Source organism: Pelecanus crispus, chromosome 9 (genome assembly GCF_030463565.1).
Source record: "Pelecanus crispus isolate bPelCri1 chromosome 9, bPelCri1.pri, whole genome shotgun sequence".
NCBI classification, from domain to species: domain Eukaryota; kingdom Metazoa; phylum Chordata; class Aves; order Pelecaniformes; family Pelecanidae; genus Pelecanus; species Pelecanus crispus.
Window position 1 is genome coordinate 18,842,919 of NC_134651.1, and position 14,506 is coordinate 18,857,424.

The following is a 14,506-nucleotide window of genomic DNA, read 5'->3' on the forward strand; positions in this document are numbered from 1 at the left end:
GCACTAAGCTGAATCCAGTTCTAATTAAAGCAAAACAAAAATCTTTAAGGGAAAATAACCTTTTAAAATATACTTCAGAATAAATGAACCCCTATCAGTTAGCTTACATAAAAAATGAGATTCCTGCCAAGTGTAAATTATGTAATAACTTCTGTTACTCCCATAATAAAAACATTTCAAGGGGAAAATTAAATTTCGTGCTTTAATTTTTTGTTGGGAAAAGGAAAGTCTGAACACTCAGGATTAGGGGAAACATTCCCAAGTTTACCTTGATGGAATTTGCTATTGTGAGCTAAAGACCTAACTGTTTTATTTCACTTGCTTTTGATAGTAAAAATGATTTCTTCTAGTATGAGAAATAAAAACAAATTACTGGAGTATGGAGAAAATGCTGTTAATTTAATCTTTTCAGACTGTTACACTCTTAGAAAGATTGAGCCACAGAAAAGGTTTTGAATATGTGCTGTTTAGGTGCATTCATCTGAGTAACTGACTAAATGAGAATACTTTGGAAGAAAACAGAGGAAGGAAAGCTATCAAGAAAAACAGTCATTACTGAAGTTTTACCATTGCAACTCTAAGCAAGTTATGATGTGGTTATCGCTTAGGTGATTAGACTTGGTACTCCTTTCCTACTAAGGTTTATGTTTAAGTTTGTGTTGAAATACTTAAGAGGATGGTGGAACTTTCTGGTCAGTAGCAGGCTTAGCTCTGCCTTTGCTACTAGATTCCTGGCATTTGGTTGGAAGAAGCTATTTGAAAGCTTCTGGAACTCTTCTACCTCTTCCACTTTTTCGGCCTAAACTTTTTGATGTTTGGGGTCATGGGTTGGAGTAGGGCACTTAAATCTGAAGTGTACATTTCTCCCCTTCCCCCATATGATTCAAAGATGTTTGCATAACTCAAAGGACCAGCTAGCTTAGGTTAATAGCATATAAGTATATAATCAGTAGTTCTTTAACTTTGAAACATTGCTTCTTCCAGCATTAATACTAGGGTAGTTTGAGGTTTCATAGATGCTAGTGGTACTTGGGGTTTCTGTATAGGTAGGATATGAGCGTAGAGTTTTCCTGGTGACAGCCAATTCAAAAGTGTGTTTTACCCAGGGAACTACAAGTGAGATGTCTCTTGCCTTAGCAATTATTTATATTATGCTGTTTTAAATGCTGATGAGCTGTCTCTTCTAAGTCTTGCAGCTGGTAATTCTCATTGATTTTGAAAATAGACATGGAAAAAGTGAAGATGTAACTTAAGTCTTAAATTTAATCTATGGTATAGTATGATCTTTGTCCTCCAGTCAGCTCATATAATAAACCATTTTTGGCATGCAGCTGAAAGCTGCTTGGAAGACCTCTTGTAGCTTATCTACGTGAAACTCACTCCTTTCTCTGACATCACAGGTTTCCTGTCTCATTTGACTGTCTTCATCAGTAGCACGCGTGTCTTCATTCCTTTTACTTCAGCTGTTACCAGACAGCTCTCAATCCTTTGAATTGGTGGATCTGCAGCCAGAAAACAACTGGCAGAGTTGAGCTTTCCTACCAAGTAGAACTGGTTGCATTCCCATTCTGAGTATTTGATTTTTCTCAAACTTGAAGAGTAAAAAGACAAACTTGTTAACACTCATAATTGGGTAAAGTCTTAATGCATGGAATCTGGAGGTTGATGAGTATATGTCTATTTCTGAGAAGGGGTATTTGACAGGTGTTCTAGTCTTGTGCCTTACTATGCTAGCTTAATGCTTAAGTGAATAATTTGGTAATCTTAAACACCAGAAAAATGTGAATTTTTCTGCACAGCTCAGGTGTGAGATGATGTTTTATTAATTTAAAATGACTAAATAATTGTGTGCTTTACAACATGGTTACACTGGTAGTGATTTGTAACTGCACCAGGTGATTCTTTTGAAATGCTTTAATGTTAGGGGTTGATTTGGAAAGGTTTGAAGCTGTAAACTAATATTTGATGGTGGTCCAAAAAATAAATAGTAATTCCACCTACAGGTTTGTATCTGTGTCTTGGAATCCTGATAGCTTTCTGTTTTGACTTTCTGCTGACAGGTCACATTTAGGGCAGGCAAAACATAAGGCACATAGCCCTCCTGAGAGTAGAAAATCTATTTCAAAGACACCCAAAGTGCAGTCTAATACTACTTCTGAGCAGTCCAAGGGACACTTTTCTAAAAGGTAATTGCGCTTCATATTTGTATATTAACCAGTGTTATCTGCGCTTCACAACTGTGTATAATATATCTAGTTATACAGAGTTATTATAACATGTATGACTAATAGATTTTAACTAATCTAGGTATTGCATTTAGTGGATATCTTTCAATGTTTCACATTCTGTTTGTCTTTTCTTTTTCTAATCACCAACTAAGAGCATTCCATCAGTGATGGGGAGGAAACGATTTCTGCATAACTAGTCCTGGAATATTTGCAAGGTCTTTTTTGCTGCTTTTCCCACTTCGTGTTGGGGAAATATTGCCCAAGGAGTTCTGAGCAATGTCCAACGTTAATTGAAACATGTAATAGTCTAAAGTATGCCTGTGTTCAGGGTAATAATTTCGGTCATGCTTTGTCCGCTCTGCATACGCTTCTGCTATATACACACTGGAACAGTCTTCTATCATGTAGAAGAGAATTTTGCTGTTTTTCTGTGTGATTCGTTACATGAATTCCAAGATCGATGAGAAACTATCCTTTCATTAAGAGCCTTCCTTGAAGTAGAATCCAGTTATGACTAGTTATGCATTACTGAACACTCCTTACTCTCTTATGGAACTTACGTTCTCAGACATTCAGATAATAGCTTCATGGCTTCATTTTTTTTTTCTTTTTAATCAGTTTGACATACCTATTAAAAAAATAGGATAGTAAAATCTATGCAAGTTACCTTGTATCTTCCCCTTTAAAAAAGCAGTGTACTGTGCTTTTATTTATCAATTTATTTTAGTTTTTGTGCTAGCAAAGATTTGCAATATGACTGTTCTCATACAAGCATGTTTTTTTCTTGTTTCAACGGGAACTTAATAATCAACAGTGTTTCTTACCCATGGTTTCCTTTATTATTAGAGAATGCTGACATTTATCTTGCAAAACTGTTGCAACTGTGATGTTTGAGTTCAACACTAATGCTGTTCCTGCTTACTTCTACAGAGGGTGTAGTTCATCTGCTGTTTTAATACCACAACAAGAAGATCCAGAGAGAGTCAATACTTCAGAAAAGCAAAAAACGGGGCAAGTGCCTAAGAAAGACAATTCTCGAGGAGTTAAACGCAGTGCTAGTCCAGATTACAGGAGGACCAATTCTCCTAGCTCTGCTAAAAAACCCAAAGCACTTCAACACACTGAAACTTCCTTGGAAACTAACAAGCCACATACTAAATCTAAGAGAAGACACTTAGACCAAGAACAGACGAAATCTACACAATTGCCATCAACAAGCAAAGCTCACACCAGAAAGGGTGGAGCTGCTGGTAGCTCCCGAAGTCAGAAAAGGAAAAGGACAGAGAATCTGTCTTGTATAAAGAGTGGTTCAGCAGTTGAATCAACTGGCGCTGAAGAGAAGTCAGCAAAACTCTCCAAGCTGGCTTCAAAATCGGTGACCTCAGCCAAAGCTGGGTGTAGCACCATCACTGATTCTTCTTCTTCAGCTTCCACATCCTCCTCCTCTTCTGCTGTTGCCTCTGCTTCTTCTAGTGTTCCTCAGGGTGCCAGAGTGAAACAGGGAAAGGACCAGAATAAGGCTAGACGTTCCCGTTCTGCATCCAGCCCCAGTCCAAGAAGGAGTAGCAGGGACAAAGAACCGAGTAAAACAGGTGGCTCTTCAAAGTTTGACTGGGCTGCTCGATTCAGCCCAAAAGTCAGTCTCCCTAAAACAAAACTGTCTCTACCAGGCTCTTCCAAGTCAGAGTCATCAAAACCTGGACCTTCAGGACTACAGGCTAAGCTAGCAAGTAAGTTGTTCTTTTGTGGAAGAATAAGCGTGTATGTTTTAAAAGCAACTCTTCTAAACAAATACTTCTATTGTTTTCGGGCTTCTTGGGATCTTCTTAGAGAAGTTAACTGTGTTTTCTGCTTTTATTTTTTTATTAAAAAATAAAATACATGCAAAATAGTTGAATGTTTTGATGGGGACATATATGTTATAAAACTCTTTTGATTATATTTCTCCTGTCAGATTTTTTTCCTCATTTTCTTAAGCTTTCTCTCGCAAAGTGGGAATGATAAATGCTGGAAAACAAGTAGATAATATGTGTTTCTTGTTTCAAGCCCGCTTTCCTAATTTTTCCTTACTGTGAGAATCTCTGATGTTACTTTAAGAACAGTAATCTTTTAAGCCTAGTGTACCTAGTGGCTGGGATGTTAGTCATTTTTATCTTTTAAATTGTTCCTGCAAAATACATCCTCTCTCTGGTGCTGAATTTGAATAGTGGGTACTGTTCTTGGACATTGTCACTAAGAAATACAGGCTGTCCTCAAGCAGAGCACCTGCTTGCTAGTGTGCAGATACACTTGTAGCTCTGCCTTGAACAAAGTTTTTTTAAAATGCGTTATGCTGCCTGTACTGTATGACTTACTTATAGCATGTGTTCTCTAAGACTTGATTTAAGAAGTTGGATTCCTAAGCTTGCTTACTGTTGTTCCTTTACCTAGACATGATCACCAGTAGCATGTCCCAACTGGGTTATGTCTGTAGCTACCACTAATGCAGGAAGTGTGTGAAATAAACAAGAGCAACTGGAATTCTTACTGTATAATCAAAATAGATTTAATTGACCTAACAGGCTTGTTTTGGATAACTTGCATGACTGGAGTATTGATTCTGGAATGACCTAACCTAATTGAGGAAGAATGGCATTGGGGAAGGGGAGAGTAGCTACCTTCTTTACAGCAAGGTTCTATTTACCTGCTCTGTGGTTCAAGACTTACTGGGTGATGAATTCCAGAGTAAAAACTCTGAATTTGCACAGGGTGGAGTGACGGGGAAGTGGGTAGGAATCAGGCAAGAATGGGACTGCCAACAAATTCTTAGCTAAGTCTGTCTGTGTTACAGGCAACTTTTTAGCAATGAAGAAAAGCAACAGGGAGGAGAAAGAATTTACCTCCAACAAATGAACAATGAAAACATGAAGACAGAGAGTAATTTATGTGACAAGTTACAAAACTTCAGCAAGGAGTGAGAAGGGGAAGGGGGAGGATAGCATGATGTAAGGGTGGTGGTGGTGAGTAGCTTGAAAAACAGCATTGAGAATATGAGCCTAAGCTGTCTCCACAAAGAATGTACTGAGAAAGCCAGCTTGACTAGCTTTCTCTTCCATGATTTGAAAGTCTTTTGCGAAAAGATAAACTTAAGCTGAACAAAGATGTTCAAGTATATGTCACAAAACCAAGTTGGTAGGACTGTAGATATGTGTGTGTATGTATAAAAAGTCACTGGTAAGGGGCACAAAGCATGGTGAGAGACATTTCTAGACTCAATAGAGAGTAAAGTTACTTTCTCTAGATGGCATCTCAGTTTGGGGGGGGGGGGGAATAAGTACTGACAGGTGGTACTAGGAAATGTAAAATGTCTAATGCCTCTTTATTTTACTGTAGATTACAGCAAAACTTATTCCAATGGCTATTATATTGAATATCATTGATCAGAGTAAGTGATTATACTGAATATCACTAGGAGTAAGAACTCAACCTAGAATAGAAGAAAAATGTTAAAACTTTATGACATTTTCAAACAGTCTCAGCCTTTCAAATAGTGCATTAGAGCTCTTTGACAACAGATTGAAGTGATCTTGGAATCAATAGTAACTATTGTAGCTTAGCCTTTTTTTTTTTTAAAAAGAGAAAATAACTTGTCTGTCATAAAGCTTCACTAACTTGAGAATATTGGGAAAAATTTGAAATATTTTAACAAAATACGCATTTTGGATAGTGCTGAGAAGTGTCAAAAAAATATTAAGAAAATAAACCTCCAGGGTAGGTTTTTAAGGAAGAATGGGTAAGTTCAAATTTATTCTCTGTAGCAAGCTAGTAAGTACCCCTAGAGTATAAGGGAACAGAAGTTGGTGATTTTTCACACAAACATTAACACCCCTGAAGCTTTCTAAAACAGTAAGGCAAACAGTGATCTAGATTAAATTATTGAGGTGTACGCCCCTCTGCTGGAAACATGTCCTTAGAAGTCATAGTAATGCTATGTAGAAAGTGAAAGCTAAAACTCAGTAGGTTTGTATAGGGGTATAATATGAAACATATTTGAAGAAGTTTGAAGTAGGGCTTATAGAACTAGTGGGAGGTAAACAAAAAACAAACATGCAAACATAACTCTGTAAGGAGCTGCAAAAACTTAAGGAAAAAGATGGGGGGGGAGTGGTTCTGGGAAGAAGAGTGGGAGGAGAAGGGAGGTTATTCTGGCTAACATATGGTCAGTCATGTTTATATAAAAGCAATGTTGTTCATTTCCGGGTATTGCAGTTCAGGAAATAAAAGAATTATTAGTAGTTGTAATGTTTGTGGGAAAAACTAGAAGAGTGGAGCTGATTTACTCCACTGAAGAGAAGAATGAGGGAGAGACATGGTTGCCATCTTTGCAGAAGCTTTTCACGTGTTGGAGGGGAGTACCCTAAGGTTTCTTGTCCAGTCCTCACTGGATAATTAATAGTTTCAAATGCAGCCAAGGTGACTTTCAGAATCTTCAGCTACACAGTAATCTGTGTAACTGAGCAGTGACATCACTGAATAACAGCTATAGAATTTGTTGGAAGAATGAAAACAGGTTAAAGTTGTTCATCTCTATTTTTTGTAGCTAAATATTTCTTGATGGGGGAAAACCAGCAAGTTTCTTGTTTTGCTCTCTTGGTTTGACCATTTCTACATTCCTTTCAAGCCCTATATTTTGTAGGGGCTTTTTAAATGTTGTGAATTGGGCCATCTCACTGATTATGTAACAATATAAACCCAAGCTTAATTATGTCCCCATTATTAGGGAAATCTGTACTGCCCTTTGTGTAGTGTCTTGTGGCTCTTAAGTAGGAAGAAGCTAGCAGTGATGGCTGGGACAGTGCTGAGAGCAGGGTAACTTAGGGTAGCTGTCCCTGACTGAGAAGCCTCTACCTAATGCTTTAAGATCTGGGAGGCTGGAGAGGTTATTGGGATAATAAAAAGCCACATGAAGGTGAGCACAGAGCACCAATAGTGTATAACCCCTGGCTTCAAGAGATTTTGCAGAGGTGAGGGAGAAAATCTGAAAAATGCTCAGAATTAGTTTATTTGGGATTGTGGGGGGGTGGTGCTGTCTGCGTGATGGTTGTTAGAGCCCTAGAGTTGTGGACTTGGGATTAAGGAAATAAGATGACTAGCTTGGAGATACTTGGTTTAATTGTGGTGATGGGCTGTGTGGGGCTAGTCAAGAGCTGGGTGTGTCTGGGTTGGTACTGAGGGAGGGGAATAGTGGAGTATTAGAGTGACAGCAGGTTGTCTTGCCTTCCTCTGCCACAGCTATTTTCACCCTGTCTTTTATTGTGTGAGGAGGAGAGCAGCCCAACACAGGAGCCAATCTGAAGTCTAAACTTCCAGTCCTAACAAGTAAATTTCTACTGATTATGTTTCTGAACTGCAAATAAATGGCTTTCCAGGTTATGGACTGTGAAAGTTTGACTAACTTTGTTTTGGCTTGGGTAATACACTCAGAGTTAAAATAAGTGGATGCAGTTACAGCTGCATTCAGAACTTGTTTCTTTCATGTAACAAAAAATGCCTTTTAAAAAAAAAAATGCTGCCCAGTAAACACACTTAAATGTGAAGATGCTCATTTCATTTGATTTCTGTTAGGCTGTGCTGTTTCAGGTTTAGCCTGTTTGGGTCTATTTTTGTTCAAAGTCATTAACATGAGTGTTTGGCGTGCAAACAGGATGATGTCAGGGCATAAGCAATATATCTGTTTGCCATAAGGAAATCTATGCCCCTGCTTTAATTCTGAGGTTTTTGCAGTTGCTGAATATGAACTGCTTAAACCTAATATTCTTTTGGTTTCTTAAAAGTCCATCTCTGTTCATAACTCCTGCTAGCTCTTTGAAACGGAGCTCTTGATAGCTCTGTATATTACAGAAGTAGTGCTGAATGAATAAACAACTTCTGGAGATGAACATCAAACCAATTCCCTGAAAGCCCTTGCTGTCTGTCTGTGGCAGTATGACTGGTGCCTTCCTTCGTCAGGCAGTCACAGGGCATCTCTAATCCCCTCTCTCTGAATGATGGTTGTGCCCTATTTACCAGTGAAGGCTTGGGCCTGTTAGCATCCTGAAACTCCTATAGATACAGAACTAACTCTGTAAGGAGGCCATGCTGGCAGTGTGTTAAGGGGGTGATCAAATTTTGATGACAATGCAAGTGAAAGCAAGAAGGTTCAGTTCTATGCTGAAGAAATTGGCAGTCCTGAGCTTATGGCATTGGGAAGACTCAAAGGATTTGCAAAAGGTGCAGGTGCTAAGATTGACTTAAGAAGCTTTCTTAAACAACGAACTCTAAGGGCAGAGAGTGGCATTGAACAGCAGGAAGGGAACAGGCTCCGAGAAGTCTTTCATCACCTTTGAAATTAATAGAGGGAGGTGGAATCTCATGTGTGCCCTGGTAGATACATCAGAGGTAGAGAAATAAAGATGGGAAAAGACACATGCAGAAAGATCTGACAAGCAGAACATTCCTTCTGAGTGGCAGGAGAAAATGAGCTCAACTCTTCTGGGTGCTCAGGCTGCGATATATTCTGCAGCTCATCCACCAAGCAGTAACTCTCTACATTCTCTAAACCCCTCTTTCTGAGGTAATTCAGTTTAAAGGGATGGCTCAGCTAATTTAATGCCCCTTACAGAACAGGACAACCCATTTCACAGCTTCATTGCCCTACTGCTTCATGGTGTCTGTGCTTATCTGACCAGGGTTAAGCAAGCTCAACTCACCAAACTGGCAGAATACTAATGGAACAAGACAGTGTATCGGTGTGTCACTTTGCGCACCTTGGGATTGTTTTGGGGACAATAAGACATGAGTGAGTGTACCATGCTGTTAAATAACAGTAAATTGTTAAGCTAGCACTGCTGTTTAGTGAAACCTTTGCCCTTAGCAGAAATCCTGTTTTGATAGAAGTTAAGTCAATCTTACTTCACTTACAGCGGATGTGTGGTGTCTCATGTACCACCTATTACTAAGCTGATATGAAGTTACTTAATATTCAGGTCTGACTACTTGAAAATGAGCATCCACAGATTTGAAGTAGTAAGTGGCATGCTAACATAAAGAATTAAAATGTATTTGTATATTTTTCTAGTGGACTCTATTGTAACAGGGTGATGAACTTATTCTTCTAAATGTAAAGCAAAAGTACATCTCACTTAGAATTTTACCATCTTGTTATAGATACTGAGTAACCTACTTTTCCATATATGTAATATGAACTCAGAGCAGTAAACACATGTTTTATCTGTGGAGTAATACAGTGCTATATCTAGTGCCAGTTAAAGCATGCGTTTTCTATTGTAAAATATAACCAGTTATGAGAGGAATTTTGTTACATCTGTGCACTTCTAGTCCTTGAGAAGTTTAGATAGCTGTGGCACAGGATCCTGCTACTGGTTTCAAACTGGTTTTGTCTTGTATCTGTACTTTATTGTGCACTCTTCTTCCTCCCCCTGTGAGTGTCTTATTGTATGTAAATAGGGTTGGAGTCATCATGTTTTTGTGTTGTAGCAACTTTAACTTAAATTTTTTGTTTGAAAGCATATGTAGTGAAAATGTCACTGCTTTTTTGAATATTTGGAAAAGTGACATGTTTTTTCAGGTAGTCTGTACATACAGCAAAATTCAAGTGGCTGGCCTGCTTCAGTTCAGTGCTTGGTGGCTGTTAAAATACAGAACCTTGCTGTTTTCTTAGGGTTGCCAGATTTCTTGAGTCAGTAAGCCAGGTGTGTGGTAAATACACGAATATCAGGTTAACCTTCATCTGCATGGAACTTAACTGCACACAGCATTGTGTTCCTGGGTCAAGTATAGTAATAGTGTTTGAAAGGACAGACTATTGAACAGGTCAGTAATAGCTTTTCAGATCACTTTCCCTTTTACGTTACCTATCCAGTCAGAAGCTGTGTAGTTATCATTTCATCCCTCAGTACCACCACTCAGCATTCCTGGAGTGTTTTAGGATTAAGGAAATAGGAGCCAGTTTGATAGGTGCTGTGCTCAAAAACATTGCACATTTAAGTATGTTTTATTTCTGCTTTGCTGCCAGAAGAGGGAGCAGTGATCTAGCATCTGTTGTAGTAATAGTATGTCTGAACTGATTGTTATAGGGTTCTATTTTACTTTATTATTTATTCTAGAGGCAGCGGGACTGAAATGTAAAGCTGGGCCTGATAAGGATTTCTAATTTTCGACACTTTAATTATTAGCCTTCTCGTTTGGAAGCTGTTATGGGATATTTCAGCCTGATAGTAAGCTTGCTCATCATCTGAGAATGTTGTATTGCATGGGTTTTTTGTATGTTTAAGACTTACCTGGTTCTGTGGTGGGATATCATCAGAACAATAACTTCATAACCTAGAGCAAATTAATATCAGCTGGGTCAGTTCAACAGTGCAAATAGTTCTAAATTAAAAACTTGAGAACTTCTTTTCCAAAGCTGTGAGGATACGCTTGGTTGTTTGCCTCAAGGAAGACCTTGTGATAGGGGTTGAAGGGATGTAGTTGAAATAGGAACACAAATAACACATATGACAGATCTCAACACTGGTGGTGCTTGACTTGATTTAAGGCACTTGTTCTTAAGCCATACTAATGTGAATAAAACTGTCTAAAAACTATGATTCACCTAGTGAAGATGATGAAGTTTATGCTGCACAGATTTACTCGGAGGTGGGGGGAAAACAGATGCTACCACCACTGCCCTCCCTCGCAATGTAATTTCTTTTTCTCTCTTTATGTAAAGCTAAAGCATCTTTTGTTTTAAGTGTTTGGAACATCAACGTGTGGAAATAATAAACTTGTATCCCATAATGTGGTATCTGTTTAGCATGAGAAAGACTTACAAGCTCTTCTATAACTGTAGTGTGTAGGTTAGGAAAAGGTGTCTAGGTAACAACTTGGAGTTTAGTATTACTTAACATAATGAGTAAAAGTATCTGAACCTTTCTTTTACTGGCATAGCAGTTCAGTGTAAGGTGACTAAAAGCTGATGTGGGCTTATTGTAGTTCTTACGTAGAAGCTGTTCTTCTACGTAGAAGTTTGCTGTAAACAAGTTTTATTTCTTTGTAGAACTGCTGTGTATTTAAAGACTGATTTACTCTGAATTCTTTACATGTTATGTAGGTCTAAGAAAATCTACAAAGAAGCGCAGTGAATCACCACCTGCTGAGCTCCCCAGTTTGCGGCGGAGCACACGGCAAAAGACCACGGGCTCCTGTGCAAGCACCAGGTAAAAATTAAGATAATGAAACATGATTACCGAATGGGTTGGTATTAATGTCATTTTCAGGCATGAAAACTGGCCTTGTCTATCCCTTACTCTGCTATTGCAGAAGTAGCCATAGCTTTTCGGGGCTGCTGGGTTACTCTGTACACCAGTGTCATGGATAGCGCATAGAATTTGTCACCTTCAGACCTTCAGTAAGTCCCCTCAGCTGTGGAGGTGGAGGGAAAGAAACACCAAAAGCCAATATTACAAATTTAAGTAACACTTTCCGTAGGGAGATGTTGTTTAAAAGATACTAAACACAGAGAGTGTGTTAAACAACTGTCCATCATGAATAATAAAATAGATTACTATTTTGAAAAATGAAAGACTTCATGGTACCACACAAGAGTCTGTTTTAATAGTGTACATTGTTGAGCTGACTCAGCTTGTCTAGCAGCTGCATCTGAACAATACTACAAATATCTTAAGTACTTAATATATCTTCTAGTGCAGGGGAGAATTAGTCCTGAATTAACTATTTTAAACAGCTGGTAGATTAAATGGGAGGGGAGAGTACATATGTCCTGTGATGCAAAAAATTTTTGTAGTTGCATATATTCTGAAGCTAGACTTATGAAGCCTTAACAACCTTTTTTGTTTCTTATGCCTAAACTACATTTAATAGTTCCAGCACAACTCCTTTTCCCTTTTCCATGCCATAAAAAAAACCAAAGCTTTTGAAGTCTGATTCTGTTGTCAAGTGTGCATTTGAATTTGACTGTTTACTTTGTAGGCATATATAGCTGTAGTGATGATTACAGTAGTATTTAAAAAAAGCAAATTTAAAAAAACTTGTGCCCTTAAACTTGTTCTGGCACTGAAAACCAAGTTGAACATAAGAGTTGTCTTTGTTTTTACTAGTTCAGAACTTCCTTTAAGATAGTTACTCTGTCATCAAACTTCTCAAATGTGCATGTGATTTGTAACTAAGTGTCACTTTAATCTTGTTCATTTTCACTTTTATATTTTAGTAGACTGCCTTGTCTTGAAGGGTATAATGTAAGGACCTAGCTGTAATGCGTTAGTATAAACAAATCACCACCATAGTGCAGGGCAAGGTGGGTAAAGAAGAGTTGGATGATTTTGTGAAGACTGATTATTACACAAATCTGTTAGTTTGTGCAACTTTGTGGTAGTGATCTATGTAAATGTTATGTGGTTTTGAGTAGTTTCACATAAATAAATCTCTTAGTTCATGAAGTCTGAAACTTTTTTTTTTTAATCTTTAGTCGGCGAGGCTCTGGCCTGGGCAAAAGAGGAGCAGCTGAAGCTCGCCGACAGGAGAAGATGGCTGATCCTGACAACAACCAGGATGGAGTTAACTCTTCAGCTGCACGTACAGATGAGGCTCCCCAGGGAGCTGCAGGTAAGAAGTTGTTTCAACTGAAGCATTTTTAGTATAGTTGCTGATACAAACTTCTTTTTTAAAAATAATTAAATGGATTAAGTTCTGGGGAGAAATTATTATTTAAGCTGGTGTAGCCGGTAAATAATTCTGGAAGGTTATTGAGTGAGAGGGACCTTCATTTTTGAATCTGATCTCTTGGATATCTGGTACGTGTTTGTTATGCTTTTTTTGTAGTTTCCAAACTGTGTCCAATAAAGTAGACTTTAGTTTTCAGGCATTTACCCTATTTTTCGTGTATGTTTAAAAAAATGTAGCTTCAGCAGATGCTACATAAATTACTGTACTGCCAACCAGAGAGACACCAAACTGTTCAGAATACATTAGGCATGCATTTACCTATAAAAGCTCTTTTGTAACTACTCATAAATATTCTGCAAGTTTTCTGTTGAAATGGCAAGCATGTCTGTACTGGAGAAATTTGTAACCAAGTTAAATATTCTTACTCTTACTTGCACAGTCCTGTTAAATAGTACCTAATTTTATCATCTGGTCCTAATCAGTAGTGAGTTCAAAGGAGCTTTCCAGCAATTATGCTGGATTGTAGAAAATCTCAAACGTCCTCTGCTTAAAGCAGGCTACATCAGTACAAAGTCAAAATTAATGGAAACTAAGTTCAGCACAACACTCAATTAAGGCAAGCATACATTTGCTAAGGATACAGGTAAATCTGTCTGAAAGGTAATTTGCTGATCTAGCTGGTGTGTGGGTGGTGTGGGGTTTTTTTGTGTTCTCCCTTCCCCGCCTGCCCCCCCCCCCCCCCCTTGTTATCTTGTGTTGATACAGCCTCTCTCTTCAGCTTTTGGAAAGTATTAGACCTGTAGACTGGTCTATTTAAAATGACAATTGTACAGAAGTATGATGGTGGCAATGTTAAATGCAGAGCACTCTTCTGATGGTGGACACTTTTCTTGATGGTGGAATTGATGCGAATTTTGTAGCTTTAAAGGCACTTTAACTTGCATTAATGTCTTTTTATTTCTTTAGCTTCTAGTTCCGTTGCTGGGGCTGTAGGTATGACAACCTCTGGAGAAAGTGAGTCAGATGATTCTGAGATGGGAAGACTACAAGGTATAAAAGTTGTTACTAATTTACCACTTATTTTTGTTTGCAGCCTATAAATAGCCATACCTACGCTAACTCTGTATTATATGTAGTGGGAAGGCTGTATTTTGTTTCTTTGTCTGTGAATGTGTTGCTTTGCTTACTGTAGTTTTGAAGTATGGAGTTACAAGCTTTAATTCACTAAAGATGCAAGAATTTGGAAGTAATGTCTGAAGAGGGTGGCATGGTGTCCTTACTCATTTACATGGTTTATAATACACTACTACTGATGATTTTTCAGGAGGAATTGGGGGGAGAGAATCGAGAACTCGGTCCTATTAAATGTGTTTAAGCTCAAATATGAAAATAAGTCTTTGCAAGAATGTTTTCAGTTGACAGGCCAGGTTAGGCCTGCTATTACTCTGCCTGCTTCTGGGTAACATTTTTTGTTCATGTCGTTGATACCCATGTTGCTGTAAGCTTTGACCAAACAGAATCTAAATGTTCTTAAAATGCTTGATTTTGTGCTTGGGCTAAAGGATTCAGGTCTCAAA

General features: G+C 38.2%; 1 protein-coding gene across 12 annotated transcripts in view; it reads left to right on the forward strand.

The window, feature by feature from the left end:
• Positions 1 to 14,506, forward strand: part of TRIP12 (thyroid hormone receptor interactor 12) — an 83,774-nt gene that overhangs the window by 35,954 nt on the left and 33,314 nt on the right. For 9 of the 12 annotated variants that reach the window (XM_075716154.1, XM_075716157.1, XM_075716159.1 and 6 more), the window contains exons 3-7: positions 2,061 to 2,186; positions 3,159 to 3,958; positions 11,359 to 11,464; positions 12,733 to 12,869; positions 13,896 to 13,979. In XM_075716154.1, coding sequence (XP_075572269.1) covers positions 2,061 to 2,186; positions 3,159 to 3,958; positions 11,359 to 11,464; positions 12,733 to 12,869; positions 13,896 to 13,979 — 1,253 coding nt within the window. The remainder of the gene's footprint in view (positions 1 to 2,060; positions 2,187 to 3,158; positions 3,959 to 11,358; positions 11,465 to 12,732; positions 12,870 to 13,895; positions 13,980 to 14,506) is intronic. The other 3 variants (XM_075716162.1, XM_075716163.1, XM_075716161.1) reach the window with 2 other exon arrangements.